General features: G+C 34.9%; 1 protein-coding gene across 3 annotated transcripts in view; it reads left to right on the plus strand.

Annotated features, from left to right (window-relative positions):
- ABCA12 (ATP binding cassette subfamily A member 12) overlaps positions 1–17,123 on the plus strand; it is a 272,411-nt gene that overhangs the window by 170,354 nt on the left and 84,934 nt on the right. For all 3 annotated transcript variants that reach the window (XM_019446082.2, XM_019446080.2, XM_019446081.2), the window contains exons 6-9: positions 2,629–2,814; positions 4,468–4,646; positions 10,702–10,814; positions 15,224–15,299. In XM_019446082.2, coding sequence (XP_019301627.2) covers positions 2,629–2,814; positions 4,468–4,646; positions 10,702–10,814; positions 15,224–15,299 — 554 coding nt within the window. The remainder of the gene's footprint in view (positions 1–2,628; positions 2,815–4,467; positions 4,647–10,701; positions 10,815–15,223; positions 15,300–17,123) is intronic.

Raw genomic sequence — 17,123 nt, forward strand, 5'->3', positions numbered from 1 at the left:
GCTCAGATCCTGGAGCCTGCTGTATATTCTGTGTCTCCTTCTCTCTCTGCCCCTCTCCCACTTGCACTCTGTCTCTCTCTTTGTCTGTCAAAAATAAACATTAAAAAAAAAAAAAAGCTTAATTCTCAGACATTCTGAATTCTTTAAGGTCTTGGACATTTATTTACTTCCCTGTTAAGTCCCTTAATCAAACTTAAGATTTTCCTTTAGTTAGAGATAGGGTGGCATTGCATATGATCTAATTTTCTGAAACAGGGAAGAAAAAAACGAATATGAAAGCATATGAAGCTCTAACACTCATTAAACTTGCTGCCTCGTCCATACTGATCATGCCTTTGGAAAATTTGGAGCTATGGAAAATATCTACCTGAAGTAGCAAAGTCCTTTTGCTTAGTGTAGTTTGGAGAGCTGACATATCTATCCCTTTGTTCACCAGTCATTTATTTTAAGATTTCAGATGCAAAAAAAAATAATCATAATTTCTATCAGAGGCATAAACTGGCAGCCTATGAGTTAAGTGTGTGTGTGTGCGCGCACGCGTGTGTCTGAAGGTTTGTGTAGGGATATTAGGAAATTGAATTTGAACGCTTTTACACAGAACAGGTACTCTTCTGTTGACCACAGTCCCCACTTTTCCTTACTGTCTTTTATCCAGCCAGATTCATACATTTATTTGGCTAGCCTCTGTAGGCATTTGAGTCCTCCTTTATGTGCTCTTCAGACATCAAAAAGAGATCATTTTCAACATTTTCTAATAGACTTCTCTCTCTCTGTCTCTCTCTCACTGTCTCTGTCTCTGTCATATGCACATGTACACATATGCATTTTAAATAATATATTCATATTTTACGTAGTAGACGTTTCTTCCATCTGGATGGAACATAGGAAATAGGACATAACTTTGACTTTTATTCATATTCCAGTGATCATAACCTCTGCTGCTTAATATGTCTCTGTTAGTTACCCTTAAAAACATTCTGTATAAATGAGGCATCTCAATAAACTGGTTTATGTAAATAAGCCAAAGGTTTACAACACAAAAAGGGATTCCAAGAAAGGCACTATTACCCATCAGGACAATTCTGCCAGTGTTGGCTGAAATATAAGACTTTCCCCATTTGGTTCAGTCTAGATTTTGAAAGTCTAGTTTCAACAGTAATAATATTTGAGATACCTAAAGCACCCTATTTGGCATAAGCAGCCCCCAATATGCTCAGTTAATTCCAATGTAAACCCTCCCTAAATTAGGCCAGTATGTAGATAGGGGAAAGTTATTTTATTCCATTTCTATTTCTTCCATATTGGTTCCTAGAAGCAAATAGTCTTGCATTGGATCAGCTAAATTCTTTAATATATAGAATAAAAATGCTATCCTCAAAAATACCGCCTTATTGTGTTGAAACTCCAAAATTATTTTTCTCACATGGAATGAAATTTCAGAATTTTGTGAGGCAGCACAGAGTCATAGATCCAGTGGAGATAAGTCAAAAATTGATTTTCTATGTATAGATACATATTTTTAGAGTAGTGGGAGCAAGGAAGGGATGTCAAAATCAGGATGATATGTTGATGCCTGTGTCAGCGATCTCTCTGATTCCTCTTTCTTTCTCTTTCCTGCTTTCTGCAACCCTTGCAAAAATGAGTAGAGAAATCATTTTGGAGTGAGTTTATGTGTAATGTTAAGAAAGAGATATGGATGAATGGCTCGAGGACTTGGCACTTACAGTATATCCTGGAATAAGTGGATCCTGTCTCGTTCCATTCACTTAGAAGTTGCATCACTAGGAGGAAGAGTGTAGCTTCTGTGACATAGTCTTAAGGGGAAAATAAAGTTAATTGCCCCTCACCTAACAGGGTTCTAAGAATTAATTGTTAGGAAGGACCCATTAGATATTATAACTAATATAATTGGCTCTATAAAGACCTAAAAACCTAAAATGGTCAATGTGATCACTATTCTACCTACAATTAGTGCCCTGTCTGGTCTGTACTGTGAAATATATGAAGACTTAGGATGATTCCATTATGAAAATGCTTTCCACTTATTGCATCTGTTAATTATATACCTTTATGTGTTTTCATGCATGTGTTTTCCTTTTCTCTTCATATGCATACTTCTTAAATGAAGTATTTCTTTCCATATGAAACGTAATCCATGTTTGTCCACTTCACTAAAAACACTGTTTGTCTTGGACTCTGAAGCTCCCCCTCTTTGGAAGTCTTCCAGAGATCACAGCCACTTTCCCAGGAAGTGTCACAACGAGTTAGGACACCTGAGTTTGCTGCTAAAAGCCCAGGAGAAACTCAGATTTTTACATCTGACGATTTTTGCGAGAAAAGACCTGGTGCATTTAGCTTCTCTGGTCAGAGACAGGAAATGAGTTCAGTTAAACAAGTCATATCTGAATCATGTAAATCACAACAGTGACAAGAATGGCCACATTCACACATTCTCTTGTAACTTGTAATAAATAAACCGAGTGTATTTTAGTGTTATTTGAATAGTAGCTATAATGCAGGACCTTAAAATGGCTATTATGAAAACAAGTCCATTTCCTTGAAGACAAGAATATTTCATGTCTGTATGTACTGACATCATTATCCCACTCTTCTCTCACACATTTTTAGCTGTTAAAGCAAAATTCAACTTCAGAAGACATTCGGAGAGAACTGTGTGATAGCTATCCAGACTATATTGCCCATTATGCCTTCTCTTGGACCACCCTAGGGAAAAACGTTTTTAACAGATTTTGCCTATCCAATATGACCTTTTTAGAGTCTTCTCTTCATGAACTAACAAACCAGTTCTCTCAGGTGAGTGTAAACATTTTAATTTGATCAAGACCTCTTAAACAATGAAAGGACATGTATTGTTTCCAGTCTTGCATCCACAAATAATTCAATTTGAGTCAAAGGGCAAGTCCATAGCCCACACAGACCGGGAAATATTGACTTGAATATGTGCTCACCCTTAGCATGAATTCCTCACACAGAGATTCACACACAGTATCTCATTCTAAGTAATATCTGCCTTCCATTGAAATGTTCAGGATTGAAGTGATTTCAATGCTGAACCAAAAATATTGCATTTTGGTAAATGTAGACACATCTTTGTAGGTGGCTTTCCTCTATGGTGAATGAAGATTGTTTTCTCTTGAGATATTTAAGTAAGATTACTCAGGATGTCCTATAAGTTTAATAATTAAACTACTGGAGCCATATAACTCTCAGAAGTTAGAGTAATGGGTGATCTTTTTAATTTTTCTCATTAACATGAAGCCTACTTTGAAAAACTGATTTTTGATGAAACAATATATTCCTCTCCCCCAAAACATTGTACGTTAGGGGTAAGGACTTTATACTGTAAAGTGGTAATGACCACTTTTACATGCTATTCTTACACTACGATGTGCAAATTTAACAAAACCCCACGTATGGTGAAAGATCTCAAAAATATTCAGAATTTTCTTGAAATTTCATAAGCAAGAATAAATGATACATGTCCACTTCTGATATTTTCCTCTTGGTTCTCTGAATTTTATTGTAATTTTTGTTAAGTTCAGAATGCTTGAACTATCTTTAGTAATCTGAGTTTTCCAAATGAACTGGGTTAGAGACAGTGTTATAATAACCCCAATCCAACTTAGAGCACTTAAAATGCTTTCTAAACAAATTCAGCAGTCATGTAGAGTAAAATGTGTGCTTAAGAATATATTGTTCAAAATCACATTCTCAGCATGAAAGAACTTCAATTACAACTGAACGAAAGCCTGACTTTACCAGTATGATTGAGTTTATTAAGAAAATTACTTTGGGTGGGAATATAATGAAAAAATACTTTACTTTGAAAGTACTACCTGGGTCCTATGATCCAGAGCAAGACCAAAGGTCATGGTTTTTGTTATTTGCTTGCTTGTAAGATGTGATTATTATATATATTCATTTACTATACAAATGATTTATTATACTAAAGTTCCTGATATCGCAACAGAACATTGGAAATATTTTATCCCATTAAGTATGTGTGTATGTGTAATTATAATAGTAAATATATATAGTTTTAAGGGTTCTGTACCCAAATAATAGAAAGTCTACTAATGGATATAGAGAAGATATGTCTGTAACTTCTAAACCAGATACCCTTGGGAAAAACAAAAATATTACCTAGAACCTAATTTCATTTTAAGGAATTAAAAAATGTAATTTAAAATATTTTATATAAATGGAAACATAGCTCTGTTAACCAAGCTTGAAATATGCTAATTTCTGGAGGCATAGGAAAAAAATCCAATTATGTTTAAGAATATTAGAAATGGTTATAATTTTTCAGAGTAAAGGATGATTTCATATTGTATGACAATCAGAAAGAATTATGTGAAAATCTAAATTTTTAATGTTTCCCAAAACAGTAAGCCACGTGATTACAAATGCCGAACTCTCACTTTGCGCTGTTTGTTATTTTATAAGATATCAAGTGATCCCGACAACCAGAAGACAGTATTTCAGGAAATGGTCAAAGTGCTGTCCTTCTTCTCACAAGTGCAAGAGCAGACTGCTGTGTGGCAGCTCCTTTCTAGTTTTCCAAGTGTATTCCAGAATGAGACGACACTGAGCAATCTGCTTGATGTTCTTCGAAATGCAAACAGGTAAGAAAATATGAGAAGCAAGTGGGACATTACTATTCACAAAGAAGCCTTTTTTTTTTTTTTTGTAATGGTACCTGTAAGGATCACTGGTAGGTAAGTGATTTAAACATGGAGCAGATAATCCTTCACCTTTTTGCAAATTTTATCAATGAAGATGAGGGTATTAGTTAAGCAAAGAAAAAAATAACCAGTGGAACTTCAGGGTTATCCAAGTACATGAAGAAGTGAGGAGGAACAGTAACTTAACAAATGTATTGTCAGTTGGTATTGCAGACCTTCTGAAAAAGAGGTGTGTAACAGGACCAGTCATAGATTAGAACATTGGCTCCGACTCATTCAGGGCCAACCAGAATTCTGTGCATTTAGCATTTAAACTGCCCAAGAATAAACTATTCCATTGGGTTTTTGTTGATACCATCCAATATAAAACAACCTGTTGGTGGAGTTTTGAATTGAGCTACCTCAATGGGGTTGGCTTCCCTCATGTGCGGCCAGCCTATACATGACCTTTCTAAACCTGTGTATTAGTTTGGCTTTATTTGACATATATGACACAAAGATTTGGAATTATTTTTGCAGGAGAAATCCCTTTAAATTTTTTTCTAATGTTTATTTTTGAGAGAGAGACAGAGCAATCAGGGGAGGGACAGAAAGAGAGAGAGAGGCAGACATAGAATCCGAAGCAGGCTCCAGGCTCTGAGCTGTCAGCACAGAGCCGGACATAGGGCTCAAACTTACGAACCGTGAGATCATAACCCAAGCTGAAGTCGGATGCTTAACTGACTGAGCCACCCAGGTGCCCCCAGGAGAAATCCCTTTAAAAGTTATTTTCCTTATAAAAGAATTCAGAATATGCCAGCAGTTAGGACTTAATGGTCTTATATTTAAGTTTTGATTTTGACTCCTGTCTAGCTGATTTGGAAATGTGCATTAAAAAAAAACCACAACATCAACAACCATCAATTATTGTGTGTCTATTACTTACCAGGCACTTCACTGAGCCCTTTATATATCCACATTACATCCTACAGCTAAATTAATATTTATTTTGTAAATGAGGTAACAGAGGGTCATAAAATTAAATATTTGATGATTATACAGCAATGAGGGTTTAAACCTGGGTTTTCTAACCCCAGAATGCAGGCTCCCTCTCTAATATGTTATTAAGAGCATGATATGTTCCATCTAAAATGTCTGAAGCACCAGAAGACAGTGTTCTCATCTTCTTTGGAAAGCTTCCAAGATATATGTTTGTTCAAAGACCTTATAATAAGCCCTTATGTTGGTACATTAATCTCATTTGATCCCACAACAATGCTTTGAGATTGAGACAACAGATAGCCCCATTTTGTAGAAGAGGAAACAAACCCTTTCAAATGACTTCCCCAAGTATCTAGAACTAGTAAGTGGCAAAGGCAGGACCTGAAGTCAAGGAATCTGAATCCAAGTCCTATGCTTTTTCCACCATAGCATGTCATAACTAAATTACAGAAGGGCAAGGTATTAAGAAGTTTCGTTCTCTAAATGGTCTTCATTTTAGCACTTAGGGTAATTTTTATTTACCCAGGATTTTGGCACTTCATCCTCTTGCTCTTATTTATATTCTATCTTAACAAGGAAACGGGTAAATCAGTTAAAGGAGAAAGAATCATTTGAATTACATAATGTAGCAATAAAAAGAGTCAAAATAGTTATCAGACCATAGTAAGACATCACTACACACTCACTAGAATGGGTAAAATTTTTAAAGATGGACAACCTCAATTGTTGGCAAGAATGTAGAACAAATAGAACTCTATGGAAAACAGTGTGATAACTTCTAATGAAGTTAATAGTAGGCCCATATGATGTAGCATTTTACTCTTGGATATTTCCCAAGAAAATGAAAACATGTCCACATGAAGACTTGTATGCTTGTTGATAGCAGATTTTTTCATGGTAACTAAAAATTGAGAGAAAAAACAAATATCCAAAAATAAAACAGAAAAAGAATTATAGTTTATTTATATATTGGAATTCTACTCAACAAGAAAAACAAATGATTACTGAATCACACAATAATATGGATACATTTTATGACTATTATGCTGGCAAAAGAATCCAGATCCCTCCACCTCAAAAAAAGAACACTTACTGGATGTGTAGATATTATATTATTCCATTTATATGAAGTTCTCAAATTGGCAAAATTAATTTATAGTGTTAGAAATTAGATCAGTGGATCCCAGGACAACTATTGGGAGAATGAGACAACTTTTGGGGGATTATTGAAATGCTTTGTATCATATTAGCATGGTGGTTACATGAGTATATATATTTGTTAAAACTCACTGAATTATAACCTAAAATAAGTGCATCTTATTGTGTGTGAATTATACCTCAACAAAATTTGGTTAAGAAACAACAAATAAAAAACAAAAATCCCACGAAATAATATTTAGTAGAAAGTAGGAGATCCAAAAAAATACTTTAGAATTAAAAATAAATAAATAAATAAATAAATAAATAAATAAATAAATAAAATACTTTAGGCATTATTTTAGTGAAGAAAATTATATAGGATAGGGGCACCTGGGTGGCTCAGTCAGTTGAGCATCCGACTTCGGCTCAGGTCATGATCTCACAGTTCGTGGGTTTGAGCCCCGCATCAGGCTCTGTGCTGACCACTTACCCAGCCTGGAGCCTGCTTTGGATTCTGTGTCTCCTCTCTCTGCCCCTCCCCCACTCACACTTTGTCTCACACTGTTTCTCAAAAAAATAAATATAAAAAAAAATTATATAGGATAAGCATTGCGCTGTAGCTGTTTTAAGTCTCTTAAAATTTATAATTATTGCATATTATAGCATTATGCAATAGAACATGTTGTCCAGTAATGATTACAAATGTTGTAAACCAGTCTACATAATAATGAAAAAGAAAAGAGAAATAGCTAAAAGAAATAGCTTTTTTTTGAAGTAGATGACATTTGACTTTAAGCAATTCTTTTTTAAAGAATATTTATTTAATTTGTTTTTTTATTACTGATTTATACACTAGTTTTTTTCTAATATGATAGCCCTTGACTATCTAATACGGCTTTCTAGTATGATAACCACATGTGGATTTTGACTAAAACTCTGAATTTTTAACTTTATTTAACTTTTAAACACTGATACTTGATTCAGTTAATGATAAACCTTTTAGTATGTTTGGAATAATGTTGATATGTGAACCTACATTTCATCTGTAGTTGAAATGAAATCTAAATACAGAATAAATATTTTCAATGAAAATGTAGTATCTGAATTGAGATGATCCGTAAGTATAAAATTCGTGGTGAATTTTAAAAACTTAGAATGATAAAAGACTTAAAATATTTCATTAATAATTTTTATGTTGGTTGGCTATTGAAGTGATAATATTTTGGATGTATTGATTTAATAAAATACTTTATTAAAATTAATTTCATCTATTTCTTTTAACTTTTTTAACATGACTACTATAAAGTTTAAATATGCGACTTGCATTATATTTCTGTTGGAGAGCCCTTTATAAACAATTTTTTAAAGTTAAATCTTCTTTATTATTTATTGTTATTAAACTGACAGTGTCATTAAGAGTCATAATTTCCTCACCATACATGGCTATATACCAAATTAGGGTCTCTAGTTTATCTTACTCTTGTTGATAAAGTAATAGGGATAAATGAACTTCACAAAAACTGTGAAGTCATTTCCTTCAACAACTTTTTCTTTTTTGAGTTGTAAATTGTTTTTAAACCATCACCAAAACCACATTATACAATATTAACATTATGACATAAATTAGCAAAACTGAGAATCTCAAAAAAGTCAAGAAGTATAAATGGAAAAAATATATGTGATTTTCACCATTTATGAGGAAGCTGTGCTGAAATCCAAATCATGAGAACTCTTAAAATTATCTTTAAGATAAGTTATCTTTTGATAACTTCCATTTTTCTATGGTAAAGAGCAGGGAAAAAATCTATGAAGTAAAATAAAAATATTTTGATCAATGAAGGGTTCAAAGGATTTCAGAGAGGATGAGGGCCAAGTGTCATTATTTTTAAGTTAAATGTCGTGTTAGAAAAAGATGAATTAAGTCTACTGACATTTTACTAATGATACTCACAACAATAATGTTGACAGCTTTAATGAGATTGCCAATTGTTCAGTCTTTGAAGGTGTTACTGTGAAACAACCGATCAGGTGAGTTAGGCAGAGGGCCAATTTGGGAGAAAGCTAGTGGCAGTCTATAACCTGAGACCATCTAACTAGTCTCCATGGTCAGAAAGGTTCAACACAAAGTCAGAACCGGGAGATTTTTAGGGCAAATATAAAATGCCTGAGGTATCCATTGCTATGTGTATAGAGCAGAGATGGAAAAAAACACAGCCATGCCTCTATGGCCAGACACAATAACAAGTTAATAATTCTGTGGGCTCTGTGCAGAAATGTCCTGCCCTTCTCCTCTCCAGCCATGTTGGGGCACAGTTTCTGTGCCGGAGACAAGATGAAGAATAGAAAGAACATAAACTTTGAAATTAGACAAAATCAGTTGTACTTATGAATAACTGGATACTATGTAACTGTTAAAGTTTAGTTTTCCCATTGTAAAACAAGGCAAATAAAATGGACTTTATGGAATTATTAGAGGACTAAATAAAATTACATTTATGCTTATATGCACATATACACATATCTATCTGTATACCTCATACTATGCTAGAAACTAGAAGACACTCAATTTACTTTTCTAAATACAGCTTTTATTCATAACTAGGGAGCTGAAATTAAAATGATCTTAATCTATTAAAAATTTCAAAACTTGTAGAAAACCATGAAAGTGTATGCACATACTATATCTGTTGCTGGAGTGAGCCTTTAGTTCACTAGGATACATAGGGAAAAACTATTAGTTCCATGTGTACATTTAACTTCACAATGGCAGATTGTTAATGAAGCCTATTGTTCTAGTTACTACTCATGTAAGTTAAAACATTGCCCTTGATTATTGATATAAATCACAGTATTTGGAAAATTCAGATGTACAATGACAGCTTTTTTAAAAATGTACTAATGACAGTAAAGAGATAAAAAAGACATTTCTTAAGAAACAAATTGCTTTTTGAAAATGTAGAATGAACTCAAGCATCAGTGAATTTGCTGATTGGCCATCCCCAGTGCAGACCACCCATCTTATTTGTAACATAAAAACTCTAGGAAAATAGTGCCAGTTAGTCTGGATATTAATTTTGAGCCACTCCTGGAGTAGTGCCTATGGGACACTTAGAGAATAGAATGCAGTCTTTAATTAGGGCAAGCTCCGTTTCTTTTTCAAAAACATTACCATTTGTCCAGCAACAGATAAATATTTATCAAATGCTTAAATAATTATTATTCCTGAAATGGGGTCCTTTCTCTGGGCTTGATTTTTTAATTTTATTTTCTTTAGAGAGAGAGGGAGAGAGAGAGAGAGAGAGAGAGCACAAGGGAAAGGGGCAGAGGGGCAGAAGGAGAGAAAGAGAGAATCCTAAGCAGGCTCCTTGCTCAGTATGGAGCCCAATGTGGGGCTCAGTCACACAACTGGGACCATGGGCTGGGACCATGACCCGAGCCCAAATCAAGAATTGGACACTCAACCAATTGAGCCACCCAGGTGCCCCTAGGCTTGATTTTTAATAAAAATAATTTCCAGTATTTAAATTTTCCCTTAAATAGAAACAATGCCATCATTTCATTGGACATAGCTATTCCTAACCACTTATTTTTAAGTCTTAACAGAAACGATTGATGTGAACTTCACTCCCTTACTTTTAGGCCTTTGAGTCCTGAGTCTTTAGAATCGGGGAAATGTAAAATGCTCTGTCTGGTTCAAGAACATTTTGGGGGTGTTTTCTGCATTAATAAACAAGTAATTAAACAACAAAAGCAGTATCTTGTCTTCTACGTTATAAGAATAATTTACTGTAGCCATTTTCTCCTTGAATAACCTTTGGTTTCTGTCTGCAAACCCTGACATGCAATCTGGTTTAATTGTTTTTTGACTCGTTAGCGCACTGCTGGTCATGCAGAAGGTTTATCCACGTGTCACAACTAACGAAGGTTTCAAAACTCTCCATAAATCTGTTAAACATCTGTTGTACACTTTGGACTCCCCAGCTCAAGGTACTGTATTTCCATCTAACTATATCCAATTATGTGTCACAAAGCCTGTTAGAAATATTAAAAAAAAAACAGAATGCAACCAAAATAATCATTTATAGATAATATTATTCTTAGGTGGGCAAATTTGCCTCACCTAAATTTGGATCTCTTGCTAATCAAAGAAAATGAGAAATGGCTAGAAAAAAAGGCTGTGACTTTTTAGGATTTTTATTTAGGTGAAAATTATTTCTCTTAGCTTATAAAACTATGTTTATGCTTTGTATGGAAAGTAAATATTAGGACCAAGCCTCAACAAAAAGATTTCTACTACTTTTTGGAGCAAAAGCCTACATTGAATTGCACTATTTTTACCCTCATTTCCAAATATTGGCTTTCTAATCAGGATGAATCTTTCCTTGGTAAAAATATACCCTCAACCAGCCATCTTGAAAATACTTGATGGACATCAGAGTGTGAATATTGATATAAATCTGCTGTCATTCCCAGCAAGACAAGCTATAGCATGTTACTAGTGAGTCAGAAAATATCATCTTTATATACACAATAGCATTATATACCACACACATGGAAATACACAGATATATATACACACGGACACATATAGGCAAAGATTTAGGGCCATAAGGAATAAATACCTACTTTGAAGTACCAAGTGCAATGTTTGGTTAGCATTTACCTCTTCTGAATGAGTTTAGAATTCTGTTTTCTCAGCTGAGTTTGTTAGCTTTCAAATATGTAGACTTTACCTTTGGATTACAAGTATCCTGAGAGCATCAGGTCACAAGCTGATTGTTCATTATACTATTCCTCATTAAACTACCAGTTTTCATATGAATAGCAGGATTTGATATTCTTCGAAGACTTCTCATTGGACAGTCTGACGTACTTTGGAAACCAATTTCTGTTAGGCTAGAGCATTTTTTTATATCTACAATTACAGAATTAATGACTAGTTTGCAAGATTGATTGTGGTAACATTTAATGGTCTTGACAAACATTGGAAAAAATGCTTGCTCTTTAAATAAAAAGTCCAGGCCAGAAAACCAGACAGTACACCAACGAACACTAATTATTTCCTCTGTATTTTTTTATTTGCATTTTGAAGACTTGAGAATTTCAAGTTTCTTCGTACCACTCTTTCTTATCATCTTCAGATTCATACCTTGTAATTATATAAAGTAAAGGGATAAAGTTAAAAACATTTTTACAAAGGACAAAAGCTCATCAGTGCCTTGCTAGAAGTCAGAGAAGCAACGCTTCTTATTAACTGAGTTATCCAGACACTTTTCCTGGTGAACAGTACAACTCAGTTTTCAATATTTACCAGTGGCCGTGTTTCATGTCTGTGAATATGCTAATGATTTGGGCATGTATTAAAACATGTCATTGGGCAGTCAAGTTGACAAGGAAATACATCAGAGGAATGTGTTGTTACTTATAAAATTTGAGGTGCTTACATGTGTTTGTTTTTTAATTTCCTATACTTGTGACTTCATCAGTCTGAGGATTAATGTAGTAGCATTAATATCAATTCCTGAAAGTCCTTAACCCCAAATCCCTACCTGCTTGAGCAGAAATTTTGTGGCCTTTGAAAAATTTTTCTAGGTATTTCTGGGAATCCTTCAGGGAACTCAAATTTGTCCTTGAAAGCTGAACCAGTGACCCTGGTTCAACAGTGCAGGGGTCTCTAGCCCCAAGTACAAATGCCCGCCATGATGCCCAGACCACCTTGTGCTTGGTCTTCATGACTTTTGGCAATATCCGTGAAACGAACACACTTCTCCTTTGGCTTTATATTCAGTTAAGCTGGAGTGTGGTGATGTTTCGTAGCATAGTTGCTTGGGTTCTCATGTATGACAGAGTCCAGATAGCTTTGAAAATCTCATGCCACTCTTTTGAAGAAGGAAAATAAGAGATAGTACCTTTTGTGTCAATGCTAAGTGCTTTACTACCTTAAATCACTGTTCTCATGAAAATAAGTCCATGAGATAGAATTATCATTCTATTTTACAGACAAGGAAACTGAGGCAAAGGGAGGCTGGGCACTTTGCCTATGCTGTCCACCCAGCAAGTGGCTGAACTAAGATTAGATCTCTCTGTCCCCAGAGCCAGTTGCCTTGAATTCTTTGCCAGACGGCCTTACTCACATTTACTTTCTGGGACATACACACTTGATTCCAGGCTATTTCTTGGGGTCATGCAAGTACCTGCCACCATCAGACCTCAGAATGGCTTCCATTTTCAGCCACTGTGGAGTTTGATTCACCATGTCAATTCCTTTCCACATAAGTTTTTCAACAGGCATGCCCCCATTCCTCTCTCCACTCTGCTTTTTACAGACCTTTCTGTCTGTGATCCAACACACTTCAAGTTTTCTTTAGGAGACTTCTCAGCAACCATGAAAATATGAAGATTCTAATAAACAGAAAGATTGTCCCCTAACTTCCTGTCTTAATTCTCAGCTCTGCCCCAGTGAAGATCCCTGCCTCACAGCTAATATGCTTTAGTATTTCCATTTATAAACACCGAGTTTTGAGAGCAGGGATTATCTTTGTGACTCATTGAAGTTTGCTCTTTGACAAAGTAGTAAATTATATGAAATTACTTCTTGAAGTAGAAACCCATCTTTACTAATGAAAAGAGGTTATCTGTGCACTAGATTTCTTTCTATGTCTGTGGGTACCATTTTCAATTATATCTAATCCTACAAATAAAAACAGAAGTGAAGTAAAATATCACTTTTTAAAGACCTGTAAAGGTTTCCACTTCATTAAAGCCTATTTAGTACATTATTTCTTCTAAGATATTTTATAGTTCAGGGGAAATGTCCCTAGTCAACATCAGGGCCAAGTCTATCACTGATATGTAAAATTTCTGTTAGTTACACATTTTAACAGCTTGATGAGGAAGAGAAACTCTGTAACCACATAGTATACAAATGCCAATAAACCTGCTCAGCATTACATAAGAATTCAAACTTAGCAAGATTTGATCTTGGAAAAATGGTTTATATTCTTTTACATTGCAATGTAGAAATATCAACAGAGACCTATCCTTGATTCTTCTATATATGCATGCCAAGAAATAATAGGTACTACCATTATTAATTAGGTTTATTTATTCTGGGTATCTTCATTCTCGGTTCTTTAACTCACTGATGCATTGCTATCGCTAGAGCAGTAATATTAGCTGCACCTTGAGTGGAGCACCGGAAAATTCTGCTGTGCTGAACAGGAAAACTGAAAAAGCCCCTGTGCTAGATACTACGGATGGTGCAAACATTACTCATACACCACTGATACAGAGATGGACAAGGAGGTCTTTCATTTAGTAATAGTCTTTTTCACGCCCATACTAATTTAAATCAACTCAGTGATCAGCACCAGAAAAGTATGGATGATTGCATACATTTGCAGTAGGACCTTTATAGAAGGCTTTAGGACACACTAACTAGGGACAGTGAGAGAACTATCAATGCTTACTAGTAATAAAATATCTGATTGAAAGAGATTAGATCAGTGTTAAAAAATACCAGCACTGAAATATACTGGATTATAGGGAGTAAGTATTGTCTCCAGAGAAGATGGAAAGACTTGATACCTTTTCCCTAAAGGGGCTGAATGAAAGCCTTGGATTTATGATTTTTATTTATGCAGTAGCCATTAAAAGTACTCTCATGTTCAATTTTTCATGTGAATTCTGTTGCACACTTATTCTTTTTATGATACAGTGTTATGTGGCAAGCGGAATCAGAGACCTATTTAACTTCGAGGGGCAATTCACAGTGTTGAATTAGACCTTCCCATATGGTTTCCATTAGTTAGCGATTGCCTCCCACACTTTGAACCTTCATATTATTTGAGACCACTCAGAATGGTTCTGTTAATATGAGCCAATTTGCATTCACAGCTGCATTCAGTTGAAATCAGTGGCTGCTTTTTGAAAGATGGAAAATATAGATTAGTGATAGCAGATGTTTCCTAAGGCTATATTCTTGACAACTGAAAGCAAAAAAATCTAGTGACCTATAAGACTGAAATTGGCCTCATTTGATTAACAAATCACGTGGTAGACAATGTGCATTATAGTATTCAAGAGTCATCTATGCATACAGCTTTTAGGATAAAATAATGTAATGTTTTGACAAATGGAGAAAGAAGTTCTTAGAGATGCATGTGCTTGACCATTAGGGTTTTCTGATTAGCAGGCATCTATTACCTATAAATATCCTGAATGTCTCCAACAAAAAGAGCATAGACATCTTTTGTAAAACTCTTTGGAGAAAAATTCTGCATATTTTTCTGTATTTTCTTCCCATTTATTTGACCTGTGATGATGTTTTGCTAAGAAAATTACTTCCTTGAAGCAAGCATGTTAAGTGTTCACCTATATAAATGTCATTTCTTTAGGTAGCTCTGGCAACACAACACATGTGTGGAGTGAGGAAGATGGGCAGTTATTATCCCCAAGTAGCCTGGCTGCACAGTAAGTCTTTCTTTGCTGTTGGTCTGTTGGTCTGTTTCTAAGTTGGTAGGTAACTTGTCTGAATAAGCAATCAACACAAGTTATAAACATAATTCTTTTATCAATTTGTAAGACTTTGAAACAGAAAAATTCACTATTGACTGACCAAAGAAAAGGACATAGTTGGAAATATAGTGAAGTCAAGACTTATTTTCTCATATTACCCAGTGACCCTTGGGTAATGCGGCATGAGCATCTCCTGTTCAGTTGTAACAGTGTGTCCTGTCTGGATTGGTTGCCTTATGTTTCTGAGGAAAATCTAGATAGAGGTCCAGTTTCCAACTTCTTTAAGGTCTTTCATTATGAAAGACAGATAAGCATCCAATTTTTCATATCATGATGTATTTTGGTTTTGAAAAATCACAGTATTTCTCATGCCAGTCAAGGTAATACAAAATTGGTTTGCTTCCCTAGCATTCGCATAGGTAAAACTGTTTATAGATAATATAATTTTGTACTCTTATTGGGGCATGTAAATATGTTGTCTCAGAAATAGGCAGTGGAAATGACAGCAGCCTTGGCTTCTAAAGACCATTAATGTAAGCAGTGCCCTGAAGTAACTGTAATAATCATGATAGAAAATGCACGCGGTTGCCTGTAGAAGCTGACTGAAGTAAATTCCTATAGCTCAAGGCAAATTTAGGGATTAGATGGCCTGTTATGTAAAGGTTGTTTTGGCCTGATAAATTATACTATTGAAATTGTTTGACTTTAGTCCCAAAGGATATATTTCTGTGCTGATGGAAATTTGTACAAATAAAATCAAATAGTAGGACTTATTTTTAGCCATTTTTTTTTCTAAAATAGGATCTATGCAGTTGTTTATAAACTTTCTACCATTTAATGAGAAGCTGTCAACTCTGGGTAAATTCTAGGGAAATCCCTTCCATAAACAACCACCTCCTATTTCTGCTCCCACCGTTCTCCTCCTCTACGGTGGCTGAACCTACTAGTGCTCCTTCCAGAGCAGTCAAGCAGCCTTGGGCAGTTTCCCCCTGGCTAGACCACTGTGTTCCAAATAGGCAGGTCTTTGAAACACATTCCCTATATAGCCATCAAAAATATATTTCTTAAAACCTTTGAACTGAGACAACTGGATGCTTATTGTTGAAACCAGGTACCTTTCTCAGAGCCTTGAGGCATCCATAGCATTGATGATGCTAGCACTTCAGACCACAAATTCCACAGTGTAGTTGTTGATAGCTAGCTGACAGTTTATTAGGAAGAATTCAATACTTTTAACATGGCTCTTGTTGAGATTGATGAAGTTAAGGGAGTTCTTATCTTTGGACTTCCTTTCCATTCCCACTTTAAAATAATCACAGAGTAGCAATATTTGGCATAAAAGTTGTTTTAGTCAAGAATTTTCTAAAGAAGGCTGCTTGAAATATCTCTCCCTCATAACTCTTCTCCATCTTGATTAATTTTGTTCTAAGTTTATTATTTGTATCATTCAGTGTGTGTGTGCATATATGCATGCTCACTCATGCACACACATAAACTCATCTTTTACCGCAAACATTCTTGGAAAGTAGGTAGGATTATGTACAAAAGACACATAAATTAAATGGTTTATAAGAATAATTGGATGCTTATGCTAAAGCAGTGGCACGTAGATGTGGAATCTTAATTTGGGGAGTATATTAAATCCAATCATCAAAATCTTGGCAATCAAATGTTCTTTCTGAAACTAAGAGAAATGGCTTAGATGATATTTCAAGGTCAGTTTTCGTGCAACATTCTTCTACTTTTTCTATTTTAAGCTTGAAAATTCATGAGAATCCC

Source organism: Panthera pardus, unplaced genomic scaffold (assembly GCF_024362965.1).
Source record: "Panthera pardus isolate Hobbes unplaced genomic scaffold, ASM2436296v1 HiC_scaffold_10, whole genome shotgun sequence".
Classification (NCBI taxonomy): Eukaryota; Metazoa; Chordata; class Mammalia; order Carnivora; family Felidae; genus Panthera; species Panthera pardus.